Source organism: Macaca fascicularis, chromosome 15, assembly GCF_037993035.2.
Source record: "Macaca fascicularis isolate 582-1 chromosome 15, T2T-MFA8v1.1".
Classification (NCBI taxonomy): Eukaryota; Metazoa; Chordata; class Mammalia; order Primates; family Cercopithecidae; genus Macaca; species Macaca fascicularis.
The window spans coordinates 65,263,661-65,288,496 of record NC_088389.1 but is presented as its reverse complement, the minus strand read 5'-3'; the positions used below and the strand labels follow the sequence as shown (position 1 = coordinate 65,288,496).

Genomic DNA, 24,836 nt, shown 5'->3' with positions numbered 1-24,836 from the left:
GCCCATGTACTAGTGCAGGAAGGTTTTGTGCCAGAACATGACTATGAACTGTTCCGAGATGCACCTGAACAGCTCCTAGATGGCTGTATTGTTGCCAATGACAGTGGCAGCCATCTTTAGCCCCCAGGGTAGAATGTTACAGACAGCTGTTTTCGCCTTGTGGGGGATTCAATCAACAAAGTAGCTGCTGTCCTTGTTTTGGAGATTAAGCATTTACTTAACCACCTCTTCCATGCACGTATGGTCCCCGAACATAGCAGCTGCTAAGCAACAGCCACAAAGGGGGGGTCCCAGGCAGCCATCACATTCTTGGCATCAAACATCCGCTGGATTGGCTCGGGCACCATTGGGGCTCAGTACTGCTGGCTGTCCTGGATGGTCGGCAGGGCGAAGCCAGACATGAATAAGTGCAAGCGGGGAATAGGGCCATATTCATGGCCATTGAGCTCGCCCTGGAAGCTCAGGCAGGTGGTGACCCCACTCACAGTGCAGACAACAGGTGGCTCAGGTGGGTGTGGGCAGTTTTAGGGTTCGGAAGCAGATATCTTAGAGAGCTTCCTTATCAATGCAAAAGGTCTCATCTGTGTTTTCTGTGAGCTGGTGGACTAAGAGGGTGACACTGTAGGGCTCTAGCAACATGTCCAACACCTTGGGAGGGGGCATTACACTGGATACATAAATATTTAAATTATATATAATACGCACTTTATATATTTAAATATATATTATATATATTTATTAGAGACAGAGAGAAAGAGAGAGGAGTAACTAGAAGAGTGTCAGACAGAGACTGAGTGGGAGCAGGGGGAAGAAGAAGACAAACCACTTCCAAAATGGCAACTACCTGAGAGCAGCAGACTACTGGCCTAACTGGCATCATTACTTATGCATCCCACAAGCATGTGAAACTCAATATGCCAAAAACCAGTCACCTTGCTCCTCAAATTGCTCACTTTCCTAACGCCACCACTATCTACCTTGTCACTCAAGTGTGGATTTTATCCTAGATTACTCCTCTTCCCTCATTTCCATCATCCTAGTCCTGCCAAACCTACCTCCTAAATATTCTTACAGCTGGCTCCTTCCTCTGCTTCCTCACTTATCACTTCTCCTTGGACAACCACAATTAGTCTTTGTGCCTTCAGGCAACACCGCTATCAAATTTAATCTATTATAAGCAGATTCATCTTCCTAAAAATGGAAATCTTCCCATGCCAGTCCCCAACTAAAAAACATCCTATGACTCCCTGTCACCTAAATCTGAGATACTTAGCATGGCATTAAGACTCTCCTCATGGCCAGACTTTGGAAGGCCAAGGAAGAAGGATTACTTTAGCCCAGGAGTTTATGACGAGCTCAGGCAGCACAGTGAGAACTTGTCTCTACAAAAAATCAAAAAATAAGATGGGAGGATTACTTTAAGCCCAGAAGGTCAAGGCTGCAGTGAGCCGTGATGGTGCCACTGCACTCCCACCTGGGTGACAGAGCAAGACCCTGTTTCAAAAAAACAAAACAAAACCAAGAGTCTCCTCAGTCCAGCCCCTACTATCTTCACGTCTTGCCATAGACTTCAAACTCTAGAAATAATTGGTTATAAATATCATACATGAAAAATTCTTCAACGAAATATAATTATTTTGTTCCATGCTCATGCTGTTCACAATGCCAGAAATGCTTCTCCTACTCTTTTCTGTTTTTTTTTCCTTTGAGACCAAGTCTTGCTCTGTCGCCCAGGCTGGAGTACAGTGGCATGATCTTGGCTCACTGTGACCTCTGCCTCCTGGGTTCAAGCAATTCTCCTGCCTCAGTCCTCCAAGCAGCTGGGACTACAGGCGTGCACCACCACGCCCAGCTAATTTTTGTATTTTTACTAAACACGGGGTTTCACCATATTGGCCAGGCTGATCTCGAACTCCTGACCTTGTGATCCACCTGCCTCAGCCTCCCAAAGTGCTGGCATTACAGGCGTGAGCCACCGCACCCAGCCTCTCCTACTCTTTTACCTGGCCAGCGTGTACTTATCTTTCATGATTCAGTTCAGACACGTCCTCGTGGAATATTCTCTAAATGTCCAGGCTGATTAAGTGTCTCTCTTGTAGGGTCCCAAGATATCCCTCTACCCACAACACTTAGACCATATCACACTGATTTAAAATACTACTTATTTGTCTTCCTCATAAAGCTATTAACTCTCTCCCAATTCTAAGTGCAGAGAATTTATCTTATTTGACTCTACAATCTTGCCCCAGCTACTACTTAAGCATTTACAACAGTCACCTTTCAGAAGGCCTGCCCAACTAATGTAGTAGGCCCCCATATCGCTGTGAGGGTGAGGCTCTGTAGCTGTTTATTTGATATAAGCCTAGACCCCTTGATCACAGCACAGTCTAGAGGGAGTTTCAGGAGAATCAGTCCAAAGGCTAGACTGGACTAGGCCATTCAGATTCTTTAGGGAATGTATAACTGGCTGGTGGTACTAGACCAAACTTCCTGGGTGGCCACTTTTTACCAAAGCCAGTCCTCGGAGAAAACTTAAGACATGAAGCATGGGCCAGGCACAGTGGCTCATGCCTGTAATCCCAGCACTTAGGGAGGCTGAGGCAGGCGGATCACTTGAGGTTCGGAGTTCAAGACTAGCCTGGCGAACATACTGAAACCCCATCTCTATTAAAAATACAAAAAAAAATTAGCTGGACGTGTTGGCGGACGCATGTAATCCCAGCTACTCGGGAGGCTGAGACAGAAGAATTGCTTAAACTCAGGAGGCGGAGGTTGCAGGGAGCCGAGATCATACCACTGCACTCCAGCCTGGGAGACAGAGTTAGAGTCCATCTCACAAAAAAAAAAAAAAAAAAAAAAAATTTGCTGGGCATGGTGGTGTGCACCTGTAGTCCCAGCTACTTGGGAGGCTGAGGCAGGAGAATCGCTTGAACCCGGGAGGCAGAGGTTGCAGTGAGCCAAGATAGCGCCACCGCACTCCAGCCTGGCGACAGAGCAAGACTTTGCCTTTAAAAAAAAAACCAAAAACAAAAAACTATATATATATACATACATACATATATATACATATGGCTTGTAATACCAATTTTAGGAACTTACACTGAGGAAATAGTGATGGGTGAACAGTTTGAACTACTGTACATCTTTTTTAATTATAGAGACAGGGTCCCACTATGTTGCCCAGGCTGTAATAAAATCCTCCTAGGGTTAGGCAATCCTCCTGCCTTAGCCTCCCAAAGTGCTGGGATTACAGACATGAGCCATCACACCTTGCCACTACATACCTTTAACAGCGATAAGGTAGTTCACTGCATGAATATACTAACATTAATTGAATGAACTCCCTACTATTGAACACTTATACCATGTCCAAATTTTAGTAATACAAAACATGGCAATGAACATTCTTTTATTGAAATCCAGGGCCGCCTCTTAGTACTGGGGCATAAGGAGGAAAAAAATTAAATAAATAAATCCAGGGTTGGGTGCGGTGGCTCATGCCTGTAATCCTAGCACTTTGGGAGGTGAGCAGATCACCTGAGGTCAGGAGTTCAAGACCAGTCTGGCAAACATGGCAAACCCTGTCTCTACTAAAAATATAAAAATTAGCCAGGTGTGGTGACAGGTGCCTTCAATTCCAGTTACTTGGGAAGCTGAGGCAGGAGAATCGCTTGAACCCAGGAGGGGGAGGCTGCAGAGATCACGCCACTGAACTCTAGCCTGGGCGACAGAGTGAGAGTCCATCTCAAAAATAAATAAATAAATAAATAAATAAATCTGGCTGGGCACAGTGGCTCACACCTGTAATCCCAGCACTTTGGATGGCCAAGGCAGGCAGATCACTTGAGGTCAGGAGTTCAAGACCAGCCTGGCCAACACGGTGAATGAAACCCTGTCTCCAATAAAAATACAAAAATTAGCCAGGCATGGTGGCGTGCGCCTGTAGTCCCAGGTACTTGGGAGGCTGAAGCAGGAGAATCGCCTGAACTCAGGTGGCAGAGGTTGTAGTGAGCCAAGATGGCACCACTACACTTCAGCCTGGGCAACAGGGTAAGACTCTGTCTCAAATAGTAGTAGTAATAATAAATAAATAAATAAATAAATAAATCCAACTAGGCACGGTGGCTCACGCCTGTAATCCCAGCACTTTGAGAGGCTGAGGCGGGTAGATCACCTGAGGTCAGAAGTTTGAGACCACCCTGGCCAACATGGTGAAACCCCATCTCTACTAAAAATACAAAAATCAGCCGGGCGCAGTGGCGGGTGCCTGTAATCCCAGCTACTAGGGAGGATGAGGCAGAAGAATCGCTTGAACCCAGGAGGCGGAGGTTGCAGTGAGCCGAGATCGTGCCCCTACACTCCAGCCTGGGCAATAGAGCAAGACTCCGTCTCAAAAATCAATCATCAATCAATCCACGTGTCTGTGCTATGCCAAGATCTTAGACACTCTGAGCTGTGAATCTAAACTGTTCCTACACAAGATGGGCTACACCACTAGCTAGCTAAGATAAGTAATGGTACTTCATAACAGGTCTTGAATTCTGATGTTTCGCTACAGAATCATGACTTCGTGGAAGGAGGGCCACATTAGGATTTACAATTATTTTGGATTTAAGTGACATAATTTTTATAAGCTTTACATCTGGCAGTAAATTGATTTCTAATCCTTGATTTTTTTTTTTTTTTAATGGAGTCTCGTTCTGTTGCCCAGGCTGGAGTACAGTGGCACCATCTCAACTCACTGTAACCTCTGCCTCCTGGGTTCAAGCGATTTTCCTGCCTCAGCCTCCCGAATACCTGGGACTACAGGGGCACGCCACCACGCCCGGCTAATTTTTTGTATTTTTAGTAGAGACGGGGTTTCACCGTGTTAGCCAGGATGGTCTCCTGACCTCGTGATCCGCCTGCCTCGGCTGGTCAAAGTGCTGGGATTACAGGTGTGAGCCACCGCGCCTGGCCTCTAATCCTTGATTTTGGAGGTCTCTGTTAAAAATGAACTGAGTCCTAAAAGCCAGTTTTGGCAAGACACCTTGATTTTACCTAGTACCCACCAAAGTCACCACATAAACTCTGACAACATACAACGGTGGTTTAGCTACCTTAAGCATCTATCTAAACAAAAATTTGTTAAAAATAAATTCTTGCTGGGCGCAGTGGCTCATGTCTGTAATCCCAGCACTTTGGGAGGCCGAGGCGGGCAGATCACCTGAGGTTGGGAGTTCAAGACCAGCCTCACCGACATGGAGAAACCCCATCTCCACTAAAAATACAAAATTAGCTGGGCGTGGTGGTGCATGCCTGTAATTCCAGCTACTCGGGAGGCTGAGGCAGGAGAATCGCTTGAACCCGGAGGTGGAGGTTGCGGTGAGCCAAGATCGCTCCATCACACTCCAGCCTGGGCAACAAGAGCGAAACTCTGTCTCAAAAAAACAAACAAACAAAAAAGAAATTATTCTTAGGCTGTTAAATCAGAACCCTATTTTGTATTGCTTTTATATGCTTACAAATCCCATCACCTATTTCCAATCTGAAAAATAAAAAGGGAAATAAAAGGATTGGTCCAATAGTCTGATTTCATAAGAATCTTTATTTCTTCCTATGGAAGATGGAAATTGATTTCTTTTTTTTCGTTTTCTTTCCAAGATGGAGTCTCACTCTGTCGCCCAGGCTGGAGTGCAGTGGCTCAATCTCAGTTCACTGCAACCTCCGCCTCCCGGGTTCAAGCGACTGTCCTGCCTCAGCCTCCCGAGTAGCTGGGACCACAGGCATGCGGCATCATGCCTGGCTAATTTTTGTATTTTTAGTAGAGATGGGGTATCACCATGTGGGTGGTCTCGAACTCCTGGCCTCAAGTGATCCACCTGCCTCAGCCTCCCAAAGTGCTAGGATTACAGGAGTGAGCCACTGCGCCCGGCCTGAAATTGATTTCTATATACTCAAGGATGCTAATAGTTAACGTGTAAGTTATTCAGGAGAAAATCTCTACACAGGAAACTTTCAGGTTTTTGTTCCCTGGTGACATTTCCAGGTATAAGGCCTTCTACTCAGAATTAACAGGGAGCTTTATCCCTAACTTGCAAACTACTGGAGAGCAGAGATTATAATTACATATCTGGTATATGAAGATATTACAAACTCTCAACAATAGTGTTAAATAATGATAATATGGCCGGGCATGGTGGGTCACACATATAATCCCAGCACTTTGGGAGGCAGAGGTGGGGGTCAGGAGTTCGAGACCAGGCCGGCCAACATGGCAAGACCCTGTCTCCACTAAAAATACAAAAATTAGCTGGGCATGGTGGTGCATGCCTGTAATCCCAGCTACTTGAGGGGGCTGAGGCACGAGAATCACTTGAACCTGGGAGGCGGAGGTTGCAGTGAGCCAAGACTGTGCCACTGCACTGCAGCCTGGGCAACAGAGTAAGACCCTGTCTCAGAAAAGAAAATAATAATAATAATATCGCTCTTATCTCACACATACTTCCTAAGTGTAACAGCATTAAGACTTGAGGACCGGCCGGGCGCGGTGGCTCAAGCCTGTAATCCCAGCACTTTGGGAGGCCGAGACGGGCGGATCACGAGGTCAGGAGATCGAGACCATCCTGGCTAACACGGTGAAACCCCGTCTCTACTAAAAAATACAAAAAACTAGCCGGGCGCGGTGGCGGGCGCCTGTAGTCCCAGCTACTCGGGAGGCTGAGGCAGGAGAATGGCATGAACCCGGGAGGCGGAGCTTGCAGTGAGCTGAGATCCGGCCACTGCACTCCAGCCTGGGCGGCAGAGCGAGACTCTGTCTCAAAAAAAAAAAAAAAAAAAAAAGACTTCAGGACCAAGACCATATGGTTGTGTATTTGCCCATCGAGAATCAAAAGCCCTCTCCAGGGGCTATTTTGAGCTCCAAAAAACTCACTGTGTGACTAAGAGAAGCAACTCCTTTTGTTGCATATTCTACTACTGTATTTTTGAGTGCCTACTTCAGTCCTTCTCACCATCATTTTTTAGGATAAGAAAATGCAGGTTCATCTAGCTGAAACAACGATTTTAAAAGATGAGTGTTTATTGTACAAACAACACTTTATCAACAATACAGAAATTTAAAATGCAAGAAAGATCACTCAGAACCTTCTCTCTTTTAAAATCTGTTTTTCATTTGTCAGGTTCCTGTTTAGCCTTCAACCACATACATATTATAATTGTGCACAGCTATTATCAGCAGAGACAGGATTTTGTATCTCATTTCATTAAACATATTGAATGCTTTGCACATTACAGTCTCCATAATTATGTTAATGTCTGCATAATACCATCCAGATTTGATTTATCACAATTTACTTAAGTATTCAATTGCTAGTATTTAGATTAAGTAGCTTCCAATTATTATCTTGTTAAAAACGACTTTTCCTTTGGATAAATTCTCAGGTATGAACATTTTAGGTGAAAGGGTATAACATTTTTAGGCTCTTCTTTCAACAGATACTATGTACTTTCGTGTTTTTTTCTTTTTTTGAGACAGGGTCATGTCCTGTCACCTAGGCTAGAGTGCAGTGATGTAATCCCATTTAACTGTAGCCTCGACTTCCCAGACTCAAGCCATCCTCCCACTTGAGCCTCTTGAGTAGCTAGGACCAAAGGCACAAGCCACCATGCCCAGCTAATTCTTAAATTTTTTTGTAGAGATGGGGTCTCACTACATTGCCCAGGCTGGTCTTGAACCTCTGGGCTCAAGTGATCTTCCTGTGTCGGCTTCCCAAAGTGCTGGATTACAGTCATGAGCCACTATGCCCAGCCAATACTGGCCAACATGGTGAAACCCCGTCTCTACTAAAAAACACAAAAAAATTAGCCAGGCGTGGTGGTGGGCGCCTATAATCCCAGCTACTTGGGAGGCTGAAGCAGAAGAATCACCTGAACCTGGGAGGCAGAGGTTGCAGTGAGCTGAGACCGAGCCACTGCACTCCAGCCTGGGCAACAAGAACAAAACTCAGTCTCAGAAAAAAAAAAAAAAAAAAAGGGCCAGGTTGATGGCATGTGGTATAGTCCCAGCTACTCAGGATTCTGGGGCAGGAGGATCCCTTGAGCCCAGGAATTTGAAGCTGCAGTGAGCCATGACTGCACCACTGTACTCCACCTTGGGTGCAAAACCCTGTCTTGAAAAAGAACAAAGTGGCCGGGCGTGGTGGCTCACGTTTGTAATCCCAGCACTTTGGGAGGCTGAGGTGGGCATATTACATGAGGTCAGGCGTTTGAGACCAGCCTGGCCAGCATGGTGAAACCCCGTCTCCACTAAAAATACAAAAATTAGCCAGGCATGGTGGCATCTGCCTGTGGTCCCAGCTACTTGGGAGGCTGAGGCACAAGAATCGCTTGAACCTGGAGGCAGAGGTTACAGTGAGCCAAGATCACGCCACTGCACTCCAGCCTAGGCAACACAGTAAGACTCGATTTCAAAACAAAGAAAAAGAAAAAAGAGAGAACAAAGCAACCCTGACATAACGGGTTAGCCTGATACTCTCAGGTAGGCCTTGGTATCCTAGTGTAAATAAATAATTTCAGAGAACATCAACATCAGTCAAGGCCACTCTGTAACTGTGATAAAGACAAAAACAAGACCACTCTGTAATCATACCTGAACACAGACCAAAACAAGAACACTGGCCAGGCAAGGTGGCTCACGTCTGTAATCCCAGCACTTTGGGAGGCTGAGGTGGGCGGATCACCTGAGGTCAGGAGTTCGAGACCAGCCTGGCCAACATGGTAAAACCCTGTCTTTACTAAAACTATGAAAATTAGCTGTGCGTGGTGGCATGTGCCTGTAGTCCCAGCCACTCGGGAGGCAGAGGTGAGAGAATCACTTGAACCTGGGAGACGGAGGCTGCAGTGAGCCAAGATTGTGCCACTGCATTCCAGCCTGAGCGATAGAGCGAGACTCCATCTCAAAAAACAAACAAACAAACAAAAAACCCAAGAACACTGCCTAAACCACAAAAGATCAAATATCCCCTTAACCTTGCTAATATAAATGACAGTTTCATCTTTATCAATTACAGCTTTAATCTCCTTCTAGATAAGATTAAGATACCCAAACATAGAATTTGCCCCTTTTGTGACAGTATCCATCTGGAGCAAAGGGCTATATCCTTAAGCCTTCCCCCAAATCACGTGCAACAAGTCCCAGTGTTGTAACACCTTTCTGGCACTCTTACTGAGCGGTCCCTTGTTCCTCTATGGAGAAGGTTCTCCCAGGTACAACAAGCAACAACATCTGACTTGCTCTGCAACAAGAACAGTCCCTGATAGTCTTTGGCTGGAGAGTGTTGACAATGGGAAGTAAGAGTTCACGTCCAAAATTAAATACCTCCAACTGTGTAGATCATCACTCTGCTGATCACCATCCTTCTCCTCAAATCACACCCCACCCCTAACCCCTTCAAGAGTCCTCCTTTCGGCCAGGCACGGTGGCTCATGCCTGTAATTTCAGCACTTTGGGAAACCGAGACAGGTGGATCACGAGGTCAGACGATCAAGACCATCCTGGCCAACAGGGTGAAATCCCATCTTTACTAAAAATACAAAAATTAGCTGGGCGTGGTGGCATGTACCTGTAATCCCAGCTACTTGGGAGGCTGAGGCGGGAGAATCGCTTGAACCCAGGAGGCAGAGGTTACAGTGGGCTGAGATCGTGCCACTGCACTACAGCCTGGCGACATAGCGAGACTCCGTCTCAAAAAAACAAAACAAAACAAAAAACAAAAATAAAGTCCTCCTTTCTTGATTTATTTTCTGTATTCTCCTGGTTTTCCTGAGTTCCCTGCTCCCCCGCAGCAGTTCTTCTTGCCCTGTAAATGTACATGTTTTCCAAGGTTCTCTCCTTAGCTTATCTGTCAGTATCAGTGGTTCTTAACCATTTTTGGCTCATAGTACTCTCTTTGAAAATCTAAGGACAAAAACTAAGAACTACTTCCCACACCACCCCCCCAAAATCTTGCCCAGAAAGTACACATATAATCAAAACTTTGCAATTTTAGGGAAAGTTTACACAACTCAAGCCAGGAATGCCTGCTCTCTACCCTCTTTCCCATGGTAATGTAACAATTTCAATAATTCCTTCTACATAAATGACTGCCAAATCACTAACTTCAATCCTTCCTCTCTGCCAAACTTCAACTAATTGATGAAAAGGACAAAACCCAAATCCGTTCCTTAATATTCACTCTGCCATCTTTCCAGTTATATAGGTTCAAGACATTAGTATCTTTTTTATTTATTTATTTTTATTTTTTAATTTTTTTAGACGGAGTCTCGTTCTGTTGCCCAGGCTGGAGTGGAATGGCGCAATCTCAGCTCACTGCAACCTCCACCTCCTGGGTTCAAGCGATTCTCCTGCCTCAGCCTCCCAAGTAGCTGGGATTACAGGCACCCACCATCATGCCCAGCTAATTTATTTGTACTTTTATAGAGACAGGGTTTCACCATGTTGGCCAAGCTGGTCTCAACTCCTGACCGCCGGTGATCCGCCCGCCTTGGCCTTCCAAAGTGCTGGGATTACAAGTGTGAGCCACCTCACACTACCAAAGAAAATCTTTTTAACACTAGGCCCAAATTCCTACACGGCAACAGTTGGCTGATGTCAAGAATGTCTTCTGTAGTTCTTTGCAGCCCCTACTACTCCTTACTGTCTTGTGCCTAGCAAACTTTTCTTTACTTAGCTTTTCTGTCTGGCTCCGCAGCCTATCTGAGTTTGCATAAGTCTAAACCACGAACATATACCTAACCCACCCCAGCTGCCAGACCCATGTTCTAATTAAGGTTATACCACCTCTAATTAAGTAGTTTTGTAAAAGTATGACTGTATTGTTAACAATGATAAAAACAACAGTTGGCTATCCTTGCTGTTACTGCTGTGCTAGCTGGGGCCAAGAAATTTGGGGATCGAATGACTGCCCCTAGTTTGATTGTTAGCCCACAGCACAGGGACATTCTACATCAAAACTTTACTATTGAGAATACAACATAATCTCTCCCACCTCTGAAATCTTCACACATTATCCAAATTTAAATAAGTTACAATTATTTAAATAATTTTCCTCTCTTCAAATTGTAGGAAAAGTTGATGGAATCATTTTTACTGCTACTAGTACTTCTAAATAAGTAAGATATTGCTCACTTAAGAGTATTTTCCAGATGCATGCAGATACTTTCGCAGCACCAGATTATTATCACTCCCATTTTGCAGATACAAAAACAAAAGCACAAATAAGGGAATCATTTGCCCAATGTCACAAAGTTCAGAGAAGAGCACTATTCCTAGTTCCCTGCTTTGGTTCTGGAAGCTAAGCAAAAACAAACAAATACTAACTATAAAATGCAAACAGCTCTCCTTGCCCCAAACACTAGGTTATGAGGACGCAGGAAGACAGAAAGAGGTAGGAATTAAGAGTAGGTTAAATTATTACTTATTATGCTCGCCTTCAAAATAGTGTCAATAAATTCAAGAAGCAAGAGGCTGTGATTAATTCAGTTTACAATTCAGTAATATCTGCTAGGCTAAACACCATGATGCATGTGCGGTAAATGGAATGAACTCTTCCAAGCAGAAGACTCTTTTTCTACCCCAAGTGACAAGGATGACAGTTCTCAACCATGAGTGGGCAGCTGGAGAGACCAAGAAAAGGAAGTTCTGTGGAGGCTTGTTGCCACCACTTAGTTTTGAAAGGCTTCTGTGTAAGACAAGCGACTCTCAACAGAAGAGGAAACGAAAGGTTGGCCCCAGCCACCATGGTATTATTTCCTTCCTCAGAACTGTTTAAATTTTTGTCATGTCCTTTATAAACAGACCAACCACCATGGTATTATTTCCTTCCTTAAAACTGTTTAAATTTTTGCCTACGTCCTTTATAAACAGACACTTCTCCTAGTACTTAAGATTTTCTTTTTTTTTTTTTTTTTTTTTTTGGCGGAGTCTCGCTCTGTGGCCCAGGCTGGAGTGCAGTGTCCGGATCTCAGCTCACTGCAAGCTCCGCCTCCCGGGTTCACGCCATTCTCCTGCTTCAGCCTCCCGAGTAGCTGGGACTACAGGCGCCCGCTACCTCGCCCGGCTAGATTTTTGTATTTTTTAGTAGAGACGGGGTTTCACTGTGTTAGCCAGGATGGTCTTGATCTCCTGACCTCGTGATCCGCCCGTCTCGGCCTCCCAAAGTGCTGGGATTACAGGCTTGAGCCACCGCGCCCGGCCAAGATTTTCTTAATCTAGAGCAAGCTTCTCTCTTTTCATGATCCAAAATGTGTTTCAGTCCAGGGTCAATTTACTCACACATTATGACATTACTTGTCTATTCATACAGGGTGAGGTGAAAATGGAGGGAGGGCTGGGCGTAATCATTTCCCACCCCTAGGCCCTAGGCATTGCCTCTTTTTATTTGCCATTCTGACATGCCATTTATCTGACATGCTATTCGTGGACTCTGTTCCAAACATTTCTGCTCTTTGACTTATTTTATCGTGGCCTATAATTGGGTTGGTTACAAAGCTTACTGAGAAATTTTTCACTTCATTTATAACTGTCTTTCTAGTCACTCTTAAAAAGGCTACTTTCCAAAGAGCAAATGCTTATACCCTGAAATATACTACCAGACACACATTCCCTGCCTTCCTTATAGAAAACAGTTCATGTATTTCTCATATCTCAGTTTATTATACATTTTTAGATTCTATTCACTAAAAAACAGCCAAGTGTGCTATTTTAAATACTTCGACATATGTTCTTAGGCTGTTTTCACTATTATGTATCATGAATGATGCTCTGAGCATCATTATTTCTTAAGTCTTTCCTTTGAGGCCTATGGTTTAAAAACCAGCATAAAAAGATGAGGCAAAAACAAACAAACAAACAACCCTCTAGAAGCAGCACATCCAGAGAGGGCCTAAAGAAATACACTCCTTTGAAGACTTATCAGAAAAGAAATGTATGAGTGAAAAAAGGAGCACAAAAAGAGAGGAAGAAGTCATCAACGGGAAAGAATGGAAAAGAGAGTAAGGCTGGTCCCTTCTAAAAGAAACAGATGGGAAAACTAGCAGCGAGAGGTTCTACAGCAAGTGGCACGATATATCCAGGACCTAGGGGAGAGGTCACAGCCCCCCAGACACTTACCGTGTTGCATTTTGTGCCACACACCACTTGCCTATGATTCAACCACTGAGATGCAAACACTTTATTAAGGGTCCCAAGGTGAAACTCTCTCTCCTTCAGGAGACTGGGAAGTTGCTGTGCTGCATAACCATGCAACACTCGAGAGTAGCTGGTTTCATTCTGTAGCCTGACTTCCCGGTTCTTCAAGTAGTATACTAAGGATCTCTTCACAGGAGGAAGTCTTTTCCTTTTGTGAAGCGTGTGATCCCAGCCAAACTGTGGAAACAACATTAGAAATCAGGGCTTTGGCTGCTCTTCTAACGAACGGATCCTGCTGTATTACAGAAGTCACCAACAACTCATAACTCACACTGCAGAATTTACAAACAACAGAAATACAAACACAAGAGAACAAGAATCTCAATCCAGAAAGTCGTTTAACTCTTCCAACATTAAAAAAAGTTGCTCAGAGTCAAACTTACCTATGTGAATTACAAGGGCTAAAAGTCAAGGGAATCAATGAAGAATAGAACAGGCTAAAAGGTTTACTAGGCCTTTCAGGAGTGAAAGATTGAAGGAAATGAGAGGTCGAGTGATTCCCATACCAACCTGGGCTGCATCTCTGCCCAGCCCCCTTCTCCCTCTCAGTCTGCACTCCCACTGGAGCAGGTAAGATACAGTCCAAGGAGACAGACCTGAGCGCCAGGTCTTCCAGGGATGCATCATCAATGACCGTTCCTCTGTCATCATGCCCGCGCTCCAGGCAGTTGAAGAATTCGAAAAATCAACCACCAACGGGGTAGTAGGCCCCCGGGAAATCAGAGGCCATATCTATGTCCAAGAAGACCTTCCTTTCCAAAGGGGGCGGTATAGAGATGATACCTGGGAACTGTTGTTTCTTTTGGGGTCCAAACGCCAAAAAGCCCAGTTCAGGGTTGGGTATACATATAGGGAGACTCCTTCTTTCTTCGAGGAGGGACGCAATCATCCCAGCTTCCTAGGGTCCATTGAAGGTAGTGTTCACTCTACCAAAGTTGGTTTCCGATTCCCTTAACTTCGGTTTCCCCTTCCTCCAAAGCCAGGATTCTGGTTTCTTTTCAAGCCCTATCCACGGCTGCAGGCCTCCCGCGGATTATGTCCCATTGCTGAGTTCCCCTTTGGCTCCTCACCGCCCTGGCCTATCTGCCCTCCAGTTAACGAGGGTCCAGCCCTGACTCCACAAGCCCTGGCCCCATTCCTGTTTTGCCTCTGACTGCAGACCTTGGACCCCAATTCCTGTCGCAGGATCTGCGGACCCTAAACCCCTCTTGGTGCCTCGGCCTCACCACCTAGGTGCCGGCCTCTCAACCCTCACCTGCTGGCCCTGAGCGTCGCTCCCAGCTCCCGGCGAGGCGGGCGCTTTCCGCTTCCTGCTAACTGCTTTCCGGGCCATAGTGGGCAGCGCAGCCGCGGCCCCGCAGCCACATGGGGCGGGGGAAGAGAGGGATAGCAGGACGGCGGGTCATATACTGGGCCCCGGGGCCGCGCACCTTAGTGCGCCCGGCCCGGAAAATGGCCCGGACCCGGAGCGGCAGCAGAAAAAAGGCGGAAAGAAGGGAAAGAGAGAGGAAGGACTGGGGCCAGGAGAGGGAAGGTGAAGCGAGAACTAGAAGCTTTCCGACGGCAGAGCCTGGAAGGACGGCGAGCGATTAGAACCAAAACACCCCCTCCCCCTTGCCCGCGCGCCGTCACCCTTGCGCAGCCGCACTTTGGACAGCGTCGCCACGGAAACGCCGCCGGAAGGAGAGGGGCGGGATTTAGGGATTGGAAGAGACTTAGCTGCTGTTTCCCGGCCGCCGCCGGACCATTTTCGAAGGTCGTTTGGCAGCCGCTGGAATGGACGTGGACGAGCTGGGGCCGAGGGAATCGGGCTTCTGGCCGCCGACCTCCGACCCCAGCCCGTCTATCCGCAGGCACCCGGAAATGAGGACCACCAGCGCTGCTGGGGGAAGGAATCCCCCCCTAGTGCAGGCCTTTAGCCGGTAGCCGCTACCGGTTACCTCCCATCTGGCACGAAACGTTTCCCTGAATCTGCCACAAACCGTGCTCTGGCTCCAAGGGCTGGACAGGGGGGTGAGGGTTGGGACAGAAGCCGCCCCCACCCGTCAAAGTGAAGTCCAGTCAGGAAGCCAAGGCAGTGTGGCCAGACTTTCCCACCGCTGAGAACCTGCCCAGCACAACCAACCCAGGCCGACCCACGGGTCTCCGGCTACCCTCTTCCCACCCCTGGGTAGCCCTCAGGCTCCATTCTCCGCTCTGTCTCCTCCTGATCCTTTCTCCTGTCCGAACTGCTTCAGCCCCTCATCACCTTCCCCTTACGGTGCGACTTCACCATCCCCTTTAGATTTCCATGACCCGCCATCTAAATCACATGGTCTTTTGTGCTTTATGAAGTAGGCATCACGCTGTAACTTATCTGTCGCTGCCTGCCTTACTCTTGGATTCAGGTTGCGTCTCCATTAGGGCAGGTTAGGAATTCTGAACCACAGGAAAGAGTGGTCATTTTTGGCTTGCCAGTCCAGTTAGAGCTGGCGTTGGCCACCAAACAAGGGGGCTTCATCAGGATCACCCTTGCCAACATTTTTGGAAGATCCTGAAGGAATATGACTGCCAGCCTTCATTTTCCTCAAGCAAACAAACCCTCCGAGGAAGTAGGATGCTCTTGCTTGGGGCCGATTGCCCTCAGGCTGTGGTGCCCAATTACCTGCTGGTCCCTTCAGGCTTCAGGCCTCAGGCCTCATACCTCCAAGGAGCTCTGTTGGACCATCTGAAGTTCTGTCAACAAGGAGATTTGGATTTGTTTTCCAAGCTGAACCAAAGACCAGATTGAAGCAGGGTCTCCTGTCATCCCAAGTCGGCACTGCCACTAACCCCTAATGTCTTGGGAAAGGCAGCTCCATCTTATTTGGTCAGACCTGTCCCTTTAGAGATATGCACATAGTGAGTGGGTCAGGAGTGGGTCAGCTTTCTTTTTTGAGTCTGTTCTAGTTCTGTCTTGCCCCGCAATGCTCTGAATGACCCAGGAGCCCTTGGGCAAGAGTCTGGAATCCTTTGAGAATCTCTCGGCTCAGATTGGGCTGGGCTGGGCTTGGATCCCAGTTTCCTCTGTTAGTGCCAAGAGGGGCACACTGGGAACTGCTGCAGGCTCTTACTCAAAGTTCCTTTACCTCATCTTCACATCCCAGGAACCATCCCCAAATGCACCTTATAGCAGAGCTCACCTTTTTTTTTTTTTTTTTTTTTTTGAGATGGATTCTTGCTCTGTAGCCTAGGCTGGAGTGCATTGGTATGATCTCGGCTCACTGCAACCTCTGCCTCCTGAGTTCAAGTGATTCTCCTACCTCAGCATCCTGAGTAGCTCACATTACAGGCGCCCGCCACCCTTGCCCAGCTAACTTTTTTTTTTTTTTTTTGAGATGGAGCTGGCATGTTTTGATTGGTAAGTGAAGGCAATAAGTAAAACTATTTCTGAGAGTCACAGTAGGCTGTTTTAACAGGTATTAGATAAAACTGCTTTCAGATTACAGCAGGCAGTTTCAGCAGTGAGGCTCACTAAGAATGCCATTCTTGGAGTAAAGTTACGTGCCCTGAGTACTTTTTCCCCCAGTCACTCTACTACTTTATTATCATTATTATTTTATTATTTTACTTTTTAGACAGGGTCTTGCTCTGTCGTCCTGGCTGGAGTCCAGTGGCACGATTTCAGCTCACTGCAACCTTCGCCTCCTGGGTTCAAGCGATCCTCCCGCCTCGGCTTCCCAAGTAGGTGGGACTACAGGCATGCGCCACCAGGCCTGGTTAATTTTTGTATTTTTAGTAGGGACGGGGTTTCACTATGTTGGCCAGGCTGGTCTCAAACTCCTGACCTCAGGTGATTGGCCCGACTTGGTCTCCCAAAGTGCTGGGATTACAGGCGTGAGCCAGCGCACCCGGCCTGCAGTTTTTGAAAGCAATTGTGAATTAAATTTCCAAAATGGACTTTCATTCTGTGTTGTTTGCATAGAAATGGTGAGCTCTTGGCCAGGCACAGTGGCTCATGCCTGTAATCCTAGCACTTTGGGAGGCTGAGGTGGGCGGATCACCTGAGGTCAGGATTCTGAGACCAGCCTGGCCAACATGGCAAAACCCCATCTCTACTAAACATACAAAAATTAGTGGGCAACCATCCTGGCTAACATGGTGAAACCCCGCCTCTACTAAAAATACAAAAATTTAGCTGGGCATGGTGGCAGGCGCCTGTAGTCCCAGCTACTCGGGAAGCTGAGCCAGGAGAATGGCTTGAACCCAGGAGACTGAGGCTTCAGTAAGCCAAGATCGAGCCACTGCACTCCAGCCTGGGCAACAGAACGAGATCCCGTCTCAAAAAAAAAAAAAAAAGAAAAAAGAGGCTGGGCGCGGTGGCTCACGCCTGTAATCCCAGCACTTTGGGAGGCCGAGACGGGCGGATCACGACGTCAGGAGATCGAGACCATCCTGGCTAGCACAGTGAAACCCCGTCTCTACTAAAAAATACAAAAAAACTAGCCGGGCGAGGTGGCGGGCGCCTGTAGTCCCAGCTACTCGGGAGGCTGAGGCAGGAGAATGGCGTGAACCTGGGAGGCGGAGCTTGCAGTGAGCTGAGATCAGGCCACTGTACTCCAGCCTGGGCGACAGAGCGAGACTCCGTCTCAAAAAAAAAAAAAAAAAAAAAAAAAAAAAAAAGAAAAAAGAAAGGAAAAGAAATCAAACACCACGCTGCTGGGCATGGGGCTCACCCCTGTAATCCCAGCACTTTGGGAAGCTGAGGCAGGTAAATTGCTTGAACTCAGGAGTTTGAGACCAGCATGGGCAACATAGGAAAATCCTGTCTCTATAGAAACATACAAAAATTAGCTGGGTTGGGTGGCATGCGCCTGTAGTCCCAGCTACTTCGGAGTTGGGAGGCTAAGGTGGGAGGATAACTTGAGCCCAGAGGGTGGAGGTTGCAGGTGGAAAGCCAATATCATACCACTGCACTTCAGCCTGGGAGATCCAGACCCCATCTCCAAAAAAAATCAAACACAAAGCAGTAATTCCTTTTGTTATTTTTATTTTTTGAGGGACAAGTTCTCGCTTTTTTGCCCAGGCTGGAGTGCAGTGGCATGGCATGCGTGTGCCACCACACACAGTTTATTTATTTATTTTTTTGTAGAGACAGAGTCTCGCCTTGTTTCCCAGGCTGGTTTTGAACTCCTGGGCTTAAGCGATCCTCCCGCCTTGGCCTCCCAAAGTACTGGGATTACAGGTATGAGACACTGAGCCCAACCAAAGCAGTAATTCCTAAATGTAATTAGTAAATGCCTAATTTCATGTTTATGAAGTATGAAAACAGGTACAACTGATCCATGGTAAGAGAAGTCAGTCATTACCCTTAAGCAGGATTACTAACTGGCGGGGGACCTCAGGGAGCCTTCTGAGGTTCTGGAAATTTCTTTTTTTTCTTTGTGAGACAGAGTCTCACTTTCCTGCCCAGGTTGGGGTGCAGCAGCATGATCTCAGCTCACTGCAACCTCTGCCTTCCGGGTTCAAATGATTCCCTTGCCTTAGCCTCCCAAGTAGCTGGGACTACCGGCTTGCACCACCACACCTGGCTGATTTTTGTATTTTTGGTAGAGATGGGGTTTCACCATGTTGGCCAGGTTGGTCTCAAACTCCTGACCTCAGGTGATCCACCCACCTCAGCTTCCCAAAGTGCTGGGGTTACAGGCATCAGCCACCACACCTGGCCTGGACATTTCTTTTTTTTTTTTTTGTGAGACAGAGTCTCACTTCATCACCTAGGCTGGGTGCAATGGCGCGATCTCAGCTCTCTGCAACCTATGCTTCCCGGGTTCAAGCGATTCTTCTGCCTGAGCCTCCTGAGTAGCTGGGATTACAGGCACCCCCCACCACACCTGGCTGATTTTTTTGGTATTTTTAGTAGAGACGGGGTTTCTCCATGTTGGTCAGGATGGTCTCGAACTCCCGACCTCAGGTGATCCGCCCCCCTCGGCCTCCCAAAGTGCTGGGATTACAGGCATGAACCACCGCGCCCAGCCCTAATTTTTGTATTTTTAGTAGAGACAGGGTTTCCCCATGTTTGCCAGGCTTGTCTCGAACTCCTGACCTCAAGTCATCCGCATGCCTTGGCCTCCCAAAGTGCTGATATTACAGGCGTGAGCCACAGTGTCTGGCTCTCAAACTATACTATTTTGTAGCCTCAAATAAAAACCCCAACAGTTCCAATCTTCTCTAACCCCACTCCTCCAATTCAATTCTTGTAACCATTTCATCACAGTGCAATGTGCTGCTAGAGGCTCATTAATGGACTCGCATCTGTTACCTTCTCTTGCCTTAGTCTTGGCAGGAATAATAAACAATAGGAAATACTATAAAGTGCTTTGGGCAAACTAAATTGTGTTATACTTGCTTAGTAACAATATTTTCTTTTGTTTATTTGCATAGGTTTCCAGGAACAAACAAAGCAGATGTTAATACAATTCCCTGTTTGACTCTACCCTTCATGTGTTGGAGGTAATTAACCATCTTTGCTAGCAAAGGGGCAAGTAAGAGCTCAGGAGGAAAGTATTTCTGTTAGGAAAAAGGATTTTGGATTTTAATTCATACGAACATAATAAAAACATAGCAAGGAAAGAGACCCGGGGTACATAGGACACAAATGAACACAGATGGAAAGCGCGCAAAAACGGCTCTCTGATGACATAGAGATGTTGGAGGTCTCTGAGGCATGGAATCGTAATTACTTCACTCACTGTGGAAATATTTTTCAGATCCTGGGCCTAGGTTATTAAAAGTGGAAGATATAGGCCAGGCGAGGTGGCTCACACCTGTAATCCCAGCACTTTGGGAGACTAAGGCGGATGGATCACTTGAGGTCAGGAGTTTGAGACCAGCCTGGCCAACATGGTGAAACCTCGCCTCTACTAAAAATACAAAAATTAGCTGGGCATGGTGGCGGATGCCTGTAATCCCAGCTACTCAGGAGGCTGAGGCAGGAGAATCTCTTGAACCTGGGAGGCGGAGGTTGCAGTGAGTTGAGATTGTGCCCCTACACTCTGGGCAACAGAGTGAGACTGTCTCAAAAAAAAAAAAAAAAAAAAGGGAGATATGGAGAGACAGCTCATGTCTTAAACTCATAGTTTTAAAGAAAACTAAGGCCAAAAATGACAAGTCATGCAACCAGACAAGAGATAAGCCAGAGCTGGAACCCATGAACTCTGGTCTACATAATTTTCTTTTCTTTTCTCCCTTCTTTCCTTCCTTCCTTCCTTCCTTCCTTCCTTCCTTCCTTCCTTCCTTCCTTCCTTTTTTTTTCTTTTTGGCTTTGAGACCTGCTTGATTTATTCCAATTATTTAATACACAATGATGCAACTGTGATCCCAAAGTATGCAAAGTTAAAGCCTTCAACTGCAGCTGAGGAGAGGGCAGGAATGGTTCACTGGGGACGGTGATAAGTCAGGAATGACAGGCAGGTGGCCATGACCAGGGCAGACCCCTCCCCAGGGCCAGGGACAGGGGAGTGGCCTGAGGAGCAGGACCCAAGGGTAGCCCAGGGCCAGGGAAGGGGGCAGAGACCTCCCCTTGGCCTAGGTCAGGAGCTCAGAAGTGCCACATGGCTGAGGGGGCAGCGGCTCAGGAAGGGCCAGAGGCAGGGCCAGGAGAGCACCATTTTCTGGGGGGCTGGGGGCAGGAAGGTGCCCTACAGGAGAAGCCAGGAGGGGCTGCCTGCCCCGGGATGAGGGCTGGGCTGGAGCAGGCTGCCGCAAGAAAGACCTGAGGCAGGCACAGGGCCTGAGAACCCAGCTGGCTGGGCTTAGGGGGCTCCCAGGGCAGCCTGGCCCAGGGAGCAGTCCTGACTCTGCAGGGGATGCCCAGCGAGGGCCTGCAGACCCCTCAGGGCCTCCCCTGCTCTCTCCCTGGAAAGGAGCTGGGGAACCCATAGTGCAAATCTGCAGACCACTCAGTTATGGAGGGAGGCTGTGCCTGAAGGGGTACACTGGGGTGCGCCCCCTCCACCACCTTGGCCTCCACTGTTGTCCTCAGTACAGCTGCTTCTCCTAAAAGTGCAGACCATGGACGCCACCCTTGATCTGGGCTGACATGATCCGCTTCTCAAACTTGAGCTCTCCTGAGTACATCATGGACGGAGGGACAGACAGGCTGTGGGCCCCGACATCCTGGCAGCCATGCTGGATGCCCACTATGAGGTAGGGCATGAACTTCTGAATGGACCCTTTGTCCTGGATGAAGCCCTAGACACCCTGCGTGATCTTCACCTTATCCTCCTCGCTGAAGTATCATTTCTGGCTGCTGCTGCTCTTCTCCATGGCATCCAGTGAGCCCATGCCCTGGTACTTCTTGAGCCACACCCCTTCTGAGAAGAAGTACTCACCAGGGGCCTCCATGGTGGCGGCCAGCAGGGAGCCCATCATCACTGTCGAGGCTCCAAGGGCTGGGGCCTTGACCATGTGCCTCACGGTCTGGATGCCTCCATAGGCTACGATGGGCACACCAAAGTGCCAGGCATACTTGGTCACCTTGTACACAGCAGTGCCCTGGGGCCGACCACAAGCCATCACTTCCGAGGTGATGCAGATGGAGCCACAGCCCATGCCCACGTACAGCCGGTCCACACCATCATCAATCAGGTTCTTGACCTGGCCTGCTGTCACCATGTTTCCCCCAATCACCTGGAGGTGGGGGTACTTCTGTTTGATGTCATGCACCATGGTGATCTGATACACCGAGTTCCCTTGGGATGAGTCCAAGACTATGACGTCGATGCCCGCCTGGGTGAGCAGGTCCAGGTGATATTTGTCATCCTCACAGGTGCCCACAGCTGCCCCGCACAGCAGCTGCTTGTGGGAATCCTTGGAAGCCAGAGGGTAGTCTTGGTTCTTCTTCAGGTCAGTGCCAGTGATAATGGCCACCAGCTCATCACGATCATTGACGAAAGACAGCTTCCCTTTCTTGCTGCGCTGCAGGATCTCATTTGCCTCTTTCAACGTCTCACCTGCTGGAGCCACCACCAGCTCAATCCTTGGCATCGTCACCTCACTAAGGAGGGTGGTATGGTCCTTCTCAGCAAGAAAGTTGGTATTTTGGGAGGTGACGATGCCCTCCAGCTTGCTGCCCATGGTGCCCGTCTCAGTGATGGGGATGCCAGAGAAGCCATGCCACATCTTGGCCTCCAGCACATCACCCACAGTGTGCGAGGGGCTCAGCGCCACGGGGTCCGTGATGAAGCCCTGTTCAAACTTCTTAACCTTACGCAGCTCCTTGACCTGGAACTCTGGGGTGCAGTTGTGGTGGATGAAACCAATATCTCCCATCAGAGCAATCACGATGGCCATGTCAGCCTCTGTCACAGTGTCCATGGGGGAGGAGATCAGCGGTGTCTTCAGCGTGATCTTCCGGGTCAGGGCTGAGGTCAGGTCCACCTCATCAGCTGTGAAGTCTATGAATCCTGGGAGAATCAGGAAGTCATGGTAGGTGAGACTGTGGGCGCTGGCGAAGAGCTGCTGCGCTGTGAGCCTGTCCTCGAGCAGGTAGCCGGTGTGCGGCTGATCAGGTAGTCCACCATGCTGCCGCCAGACCATGCGACCCGACAGAAACACCCCCTGGGCCACCTGCCGCTGCGGCTGCTGATGCCGCGCCCCTGCCATGCTGCCGCCGCGGCCTTGAAAGCAGGGTCTGTGGCCCAAGCTGGAGGGCAGTGGTATGATCTCGGCTCACTGCAACCTTTGCCTCTTGGGCTCAAGCCATCCTCCCACCTCAGCTTCATAAGTAGCTGGGACTACAGGTGCATGCCACCATGCCCGCCTAATTTTTGTATTTTTTGTAGAGATGGGGTTTCACCATGTTGCACAGGCTGGTCTTGAACTCCTGAGCTCAAGTGATCTATATGCCTTGGCCTCCCTAGGTGCTGGGATTACAGGCGTGAGTCACCATGCCAGGCCCATAATTTTCAACACTACTACTAGATTAAATATCTGGGTCCAGTTGAAGTTGCAAGTAGTAGTTATTTTAGCATTTCCCTTGTACTCTCATGTTTTCTCTGTATTCAGAACCTGAAATGTTTTATCCAGAACATCTACTACTTTGACAGCAGAGATTCTATTTCTATATGTTATGTATAATTTGGCATACATTGATAGAATTTGTGCTAAGTACAGTACAGACAATTTCTGGTTTTTTTTATTTATTTATTTAGAGACAGGGTCTCACTATGTTGTCCAGGCTGGACTCACAACTCAAGGGATCCGTCTGCCTCAGCCTCCACAGTAGTTGGCACTACAGGTGCGAGCCATCATTCTCAGTACAATTTCCAATCATTCATTAATTGATCACAGAGTTTGTAAAGTTTCGAGTCCTTGTTTTCTGTTGCTCCTGCCTGTTAAACAATCTTACTTTTATTTGTAACCTTAATAAGATAAGAAAATAGGCCGGGCGCGGTGGCTCAAGCCTGTAATCCCAGCACTTTGGGAGGCCGAGACGGGCGGATCACGAGGTCAGCAGATCGAGACCATCCTGGCTAACCCAGTGAAACCCCGTCTCTACTAAAAAATACAAAAAACTAGCCGGGTGAGGTGGCGGGCGCCTGTAGTCCCAGCTACTCGGGAGGCTGAGGCAGGAGAATGGCATAAACCCGGGAGGCGGAGCTTGCAGTGAGCCGAGATCCAGCCACTGCACTCCAGCCTGGGCAACAGAGCGAGACTCCGTCTCAAAAAAAAAAAAAAAAAAAAAAAAAGATAAGAAAATAAAGGAACAGACAAAACTTTTCTACTTAATAAGATCAAGTAATTTATTTATTTATTTTTTTGAGATGGAGTCTCACTCTTGTCACCCAGGCTGGAGTGCAATGGTGTGATCTCGGCTCACTGCAACCCCCTACCTCTCAACTTCAAGCGATTTTCCTGCCTCAGCCTCCCGAGTAGCTGGGATTACAGGCGTCCGCCACCAAATCCAGCTAGTTTTTGTATTTTTGGTAGAAACGGGGTTTCACCATGTTGGCCAGGCTTGTCTCAAACTTCTGACCTCAAGTCATCCATCCGTCTTGACCTCCCAAAGTGCTGGGATTACAGGCATGAGTCACTGCGCCTAGCCAAGAAATTTATTTTTAAAAAATCCGCTAGACAAGGTGGCTCATGCCTGTAAATCCAGCACTTTGGGAGACTGAGGCAGGTGATCACTTGAGGTCATGAGTTTGAGACCAGCCTGGCCAACATGGTGAAACCCCGTCTCTACTAAAAATACAAGAACTAGCTGGGCATGGTGGCAGGCACCTGTAATCCCAGCTACTAGGGAGGCTGAGGCAGGAGAATCACTTGAACCCGGGAGGTAGAGGTTGCAGTGAGCCGAGATCGTGCCACTGCACTCCAGCCTGGGCAACAGAGCAAGACTCCATCTCAAAAAATAAATAAATAAAATAAAACAAAAATAAAAAATAAGAGACAAATAGCTAATTGGAAGAAAAACAATGTACCTCATCCTACTCACGCTATCTTCCTACCGCCTTCATCCATTTCTTTTTTTTTTTTTTTTTTTGAGACGGAGTCTCGCTCTGTAGCCCAGGCTGGAGTGCAGTGGCTGGATCTCAGCTCACTGCAAGCTCCACCTCCCAGATTCACACCATTCTCCGGCCTCAGC

General features: G+C 47.7%; 2 protein-coding genes across 10 annotated transcripts in view; both read right to left on the bottom strand.

Moving 5' to 3' along the window:
* The window catches only part of DCAF12 (DDB1 and CUL4 associated factor 12), a 37,597-nt gene extending 22,782 nt beyond the window's left edge, over positions 1-14,815 (bottom strand). For 3 of the 8 annotated variants that reach the window (XR_012424628.1, XM_005581498.5, XM_045373377.3), the window contains exons 1-2: positions 13,739-14,815; positions 13,151-13,405 (exon numbers count right to left, since the gene is read on the bottom strand). Coding sequence is in view for 5 of the 8 variants with exons in the window: in XM_005581498.5 (XP_005581555.1) it covers positions 13,151-13,405; positions 13,739-13,879 (396 nt within the window). In the remaining 3 variants the exon portion in view is untranslated. The remainder of the gene's footprint in view (positions 1-13,150; positions 13,406-13,738) is intronic. The other 5 variants (XR_012424629.1, XM_045373376.2, XM_074017286.1 and 2 more) reach the window with 3 other exon arrangements.
* A 4,938-nt stretch (positions 14,816-19,753) lies between these two features.
* LOC135967522 (inosine-5'-monophosphate dehydrogenase 1-like) overlaps positions 19,754-24,836 on the bottom strand; it is a 55,786-nt gene continuing 50,703 nt past the window's right edge. The window contains exon 3 of one of the 2 annotated variants that reach the window (XM_074017288.1): positions 19,754-22,653. In XM_074017288.1, coding sequence (XP_073873389.1) covers positions 21,485-22,653 — 1,169 coding nt within the window. In that variant the 3' untranslated portion in view covers positions 19,754-21,484. Of the gene's footprint in view, positions 23,938-24,836 lie in introns of those variants that run through there. The other variant, XM_005593307.5, reaches the window with a different exon arrangement.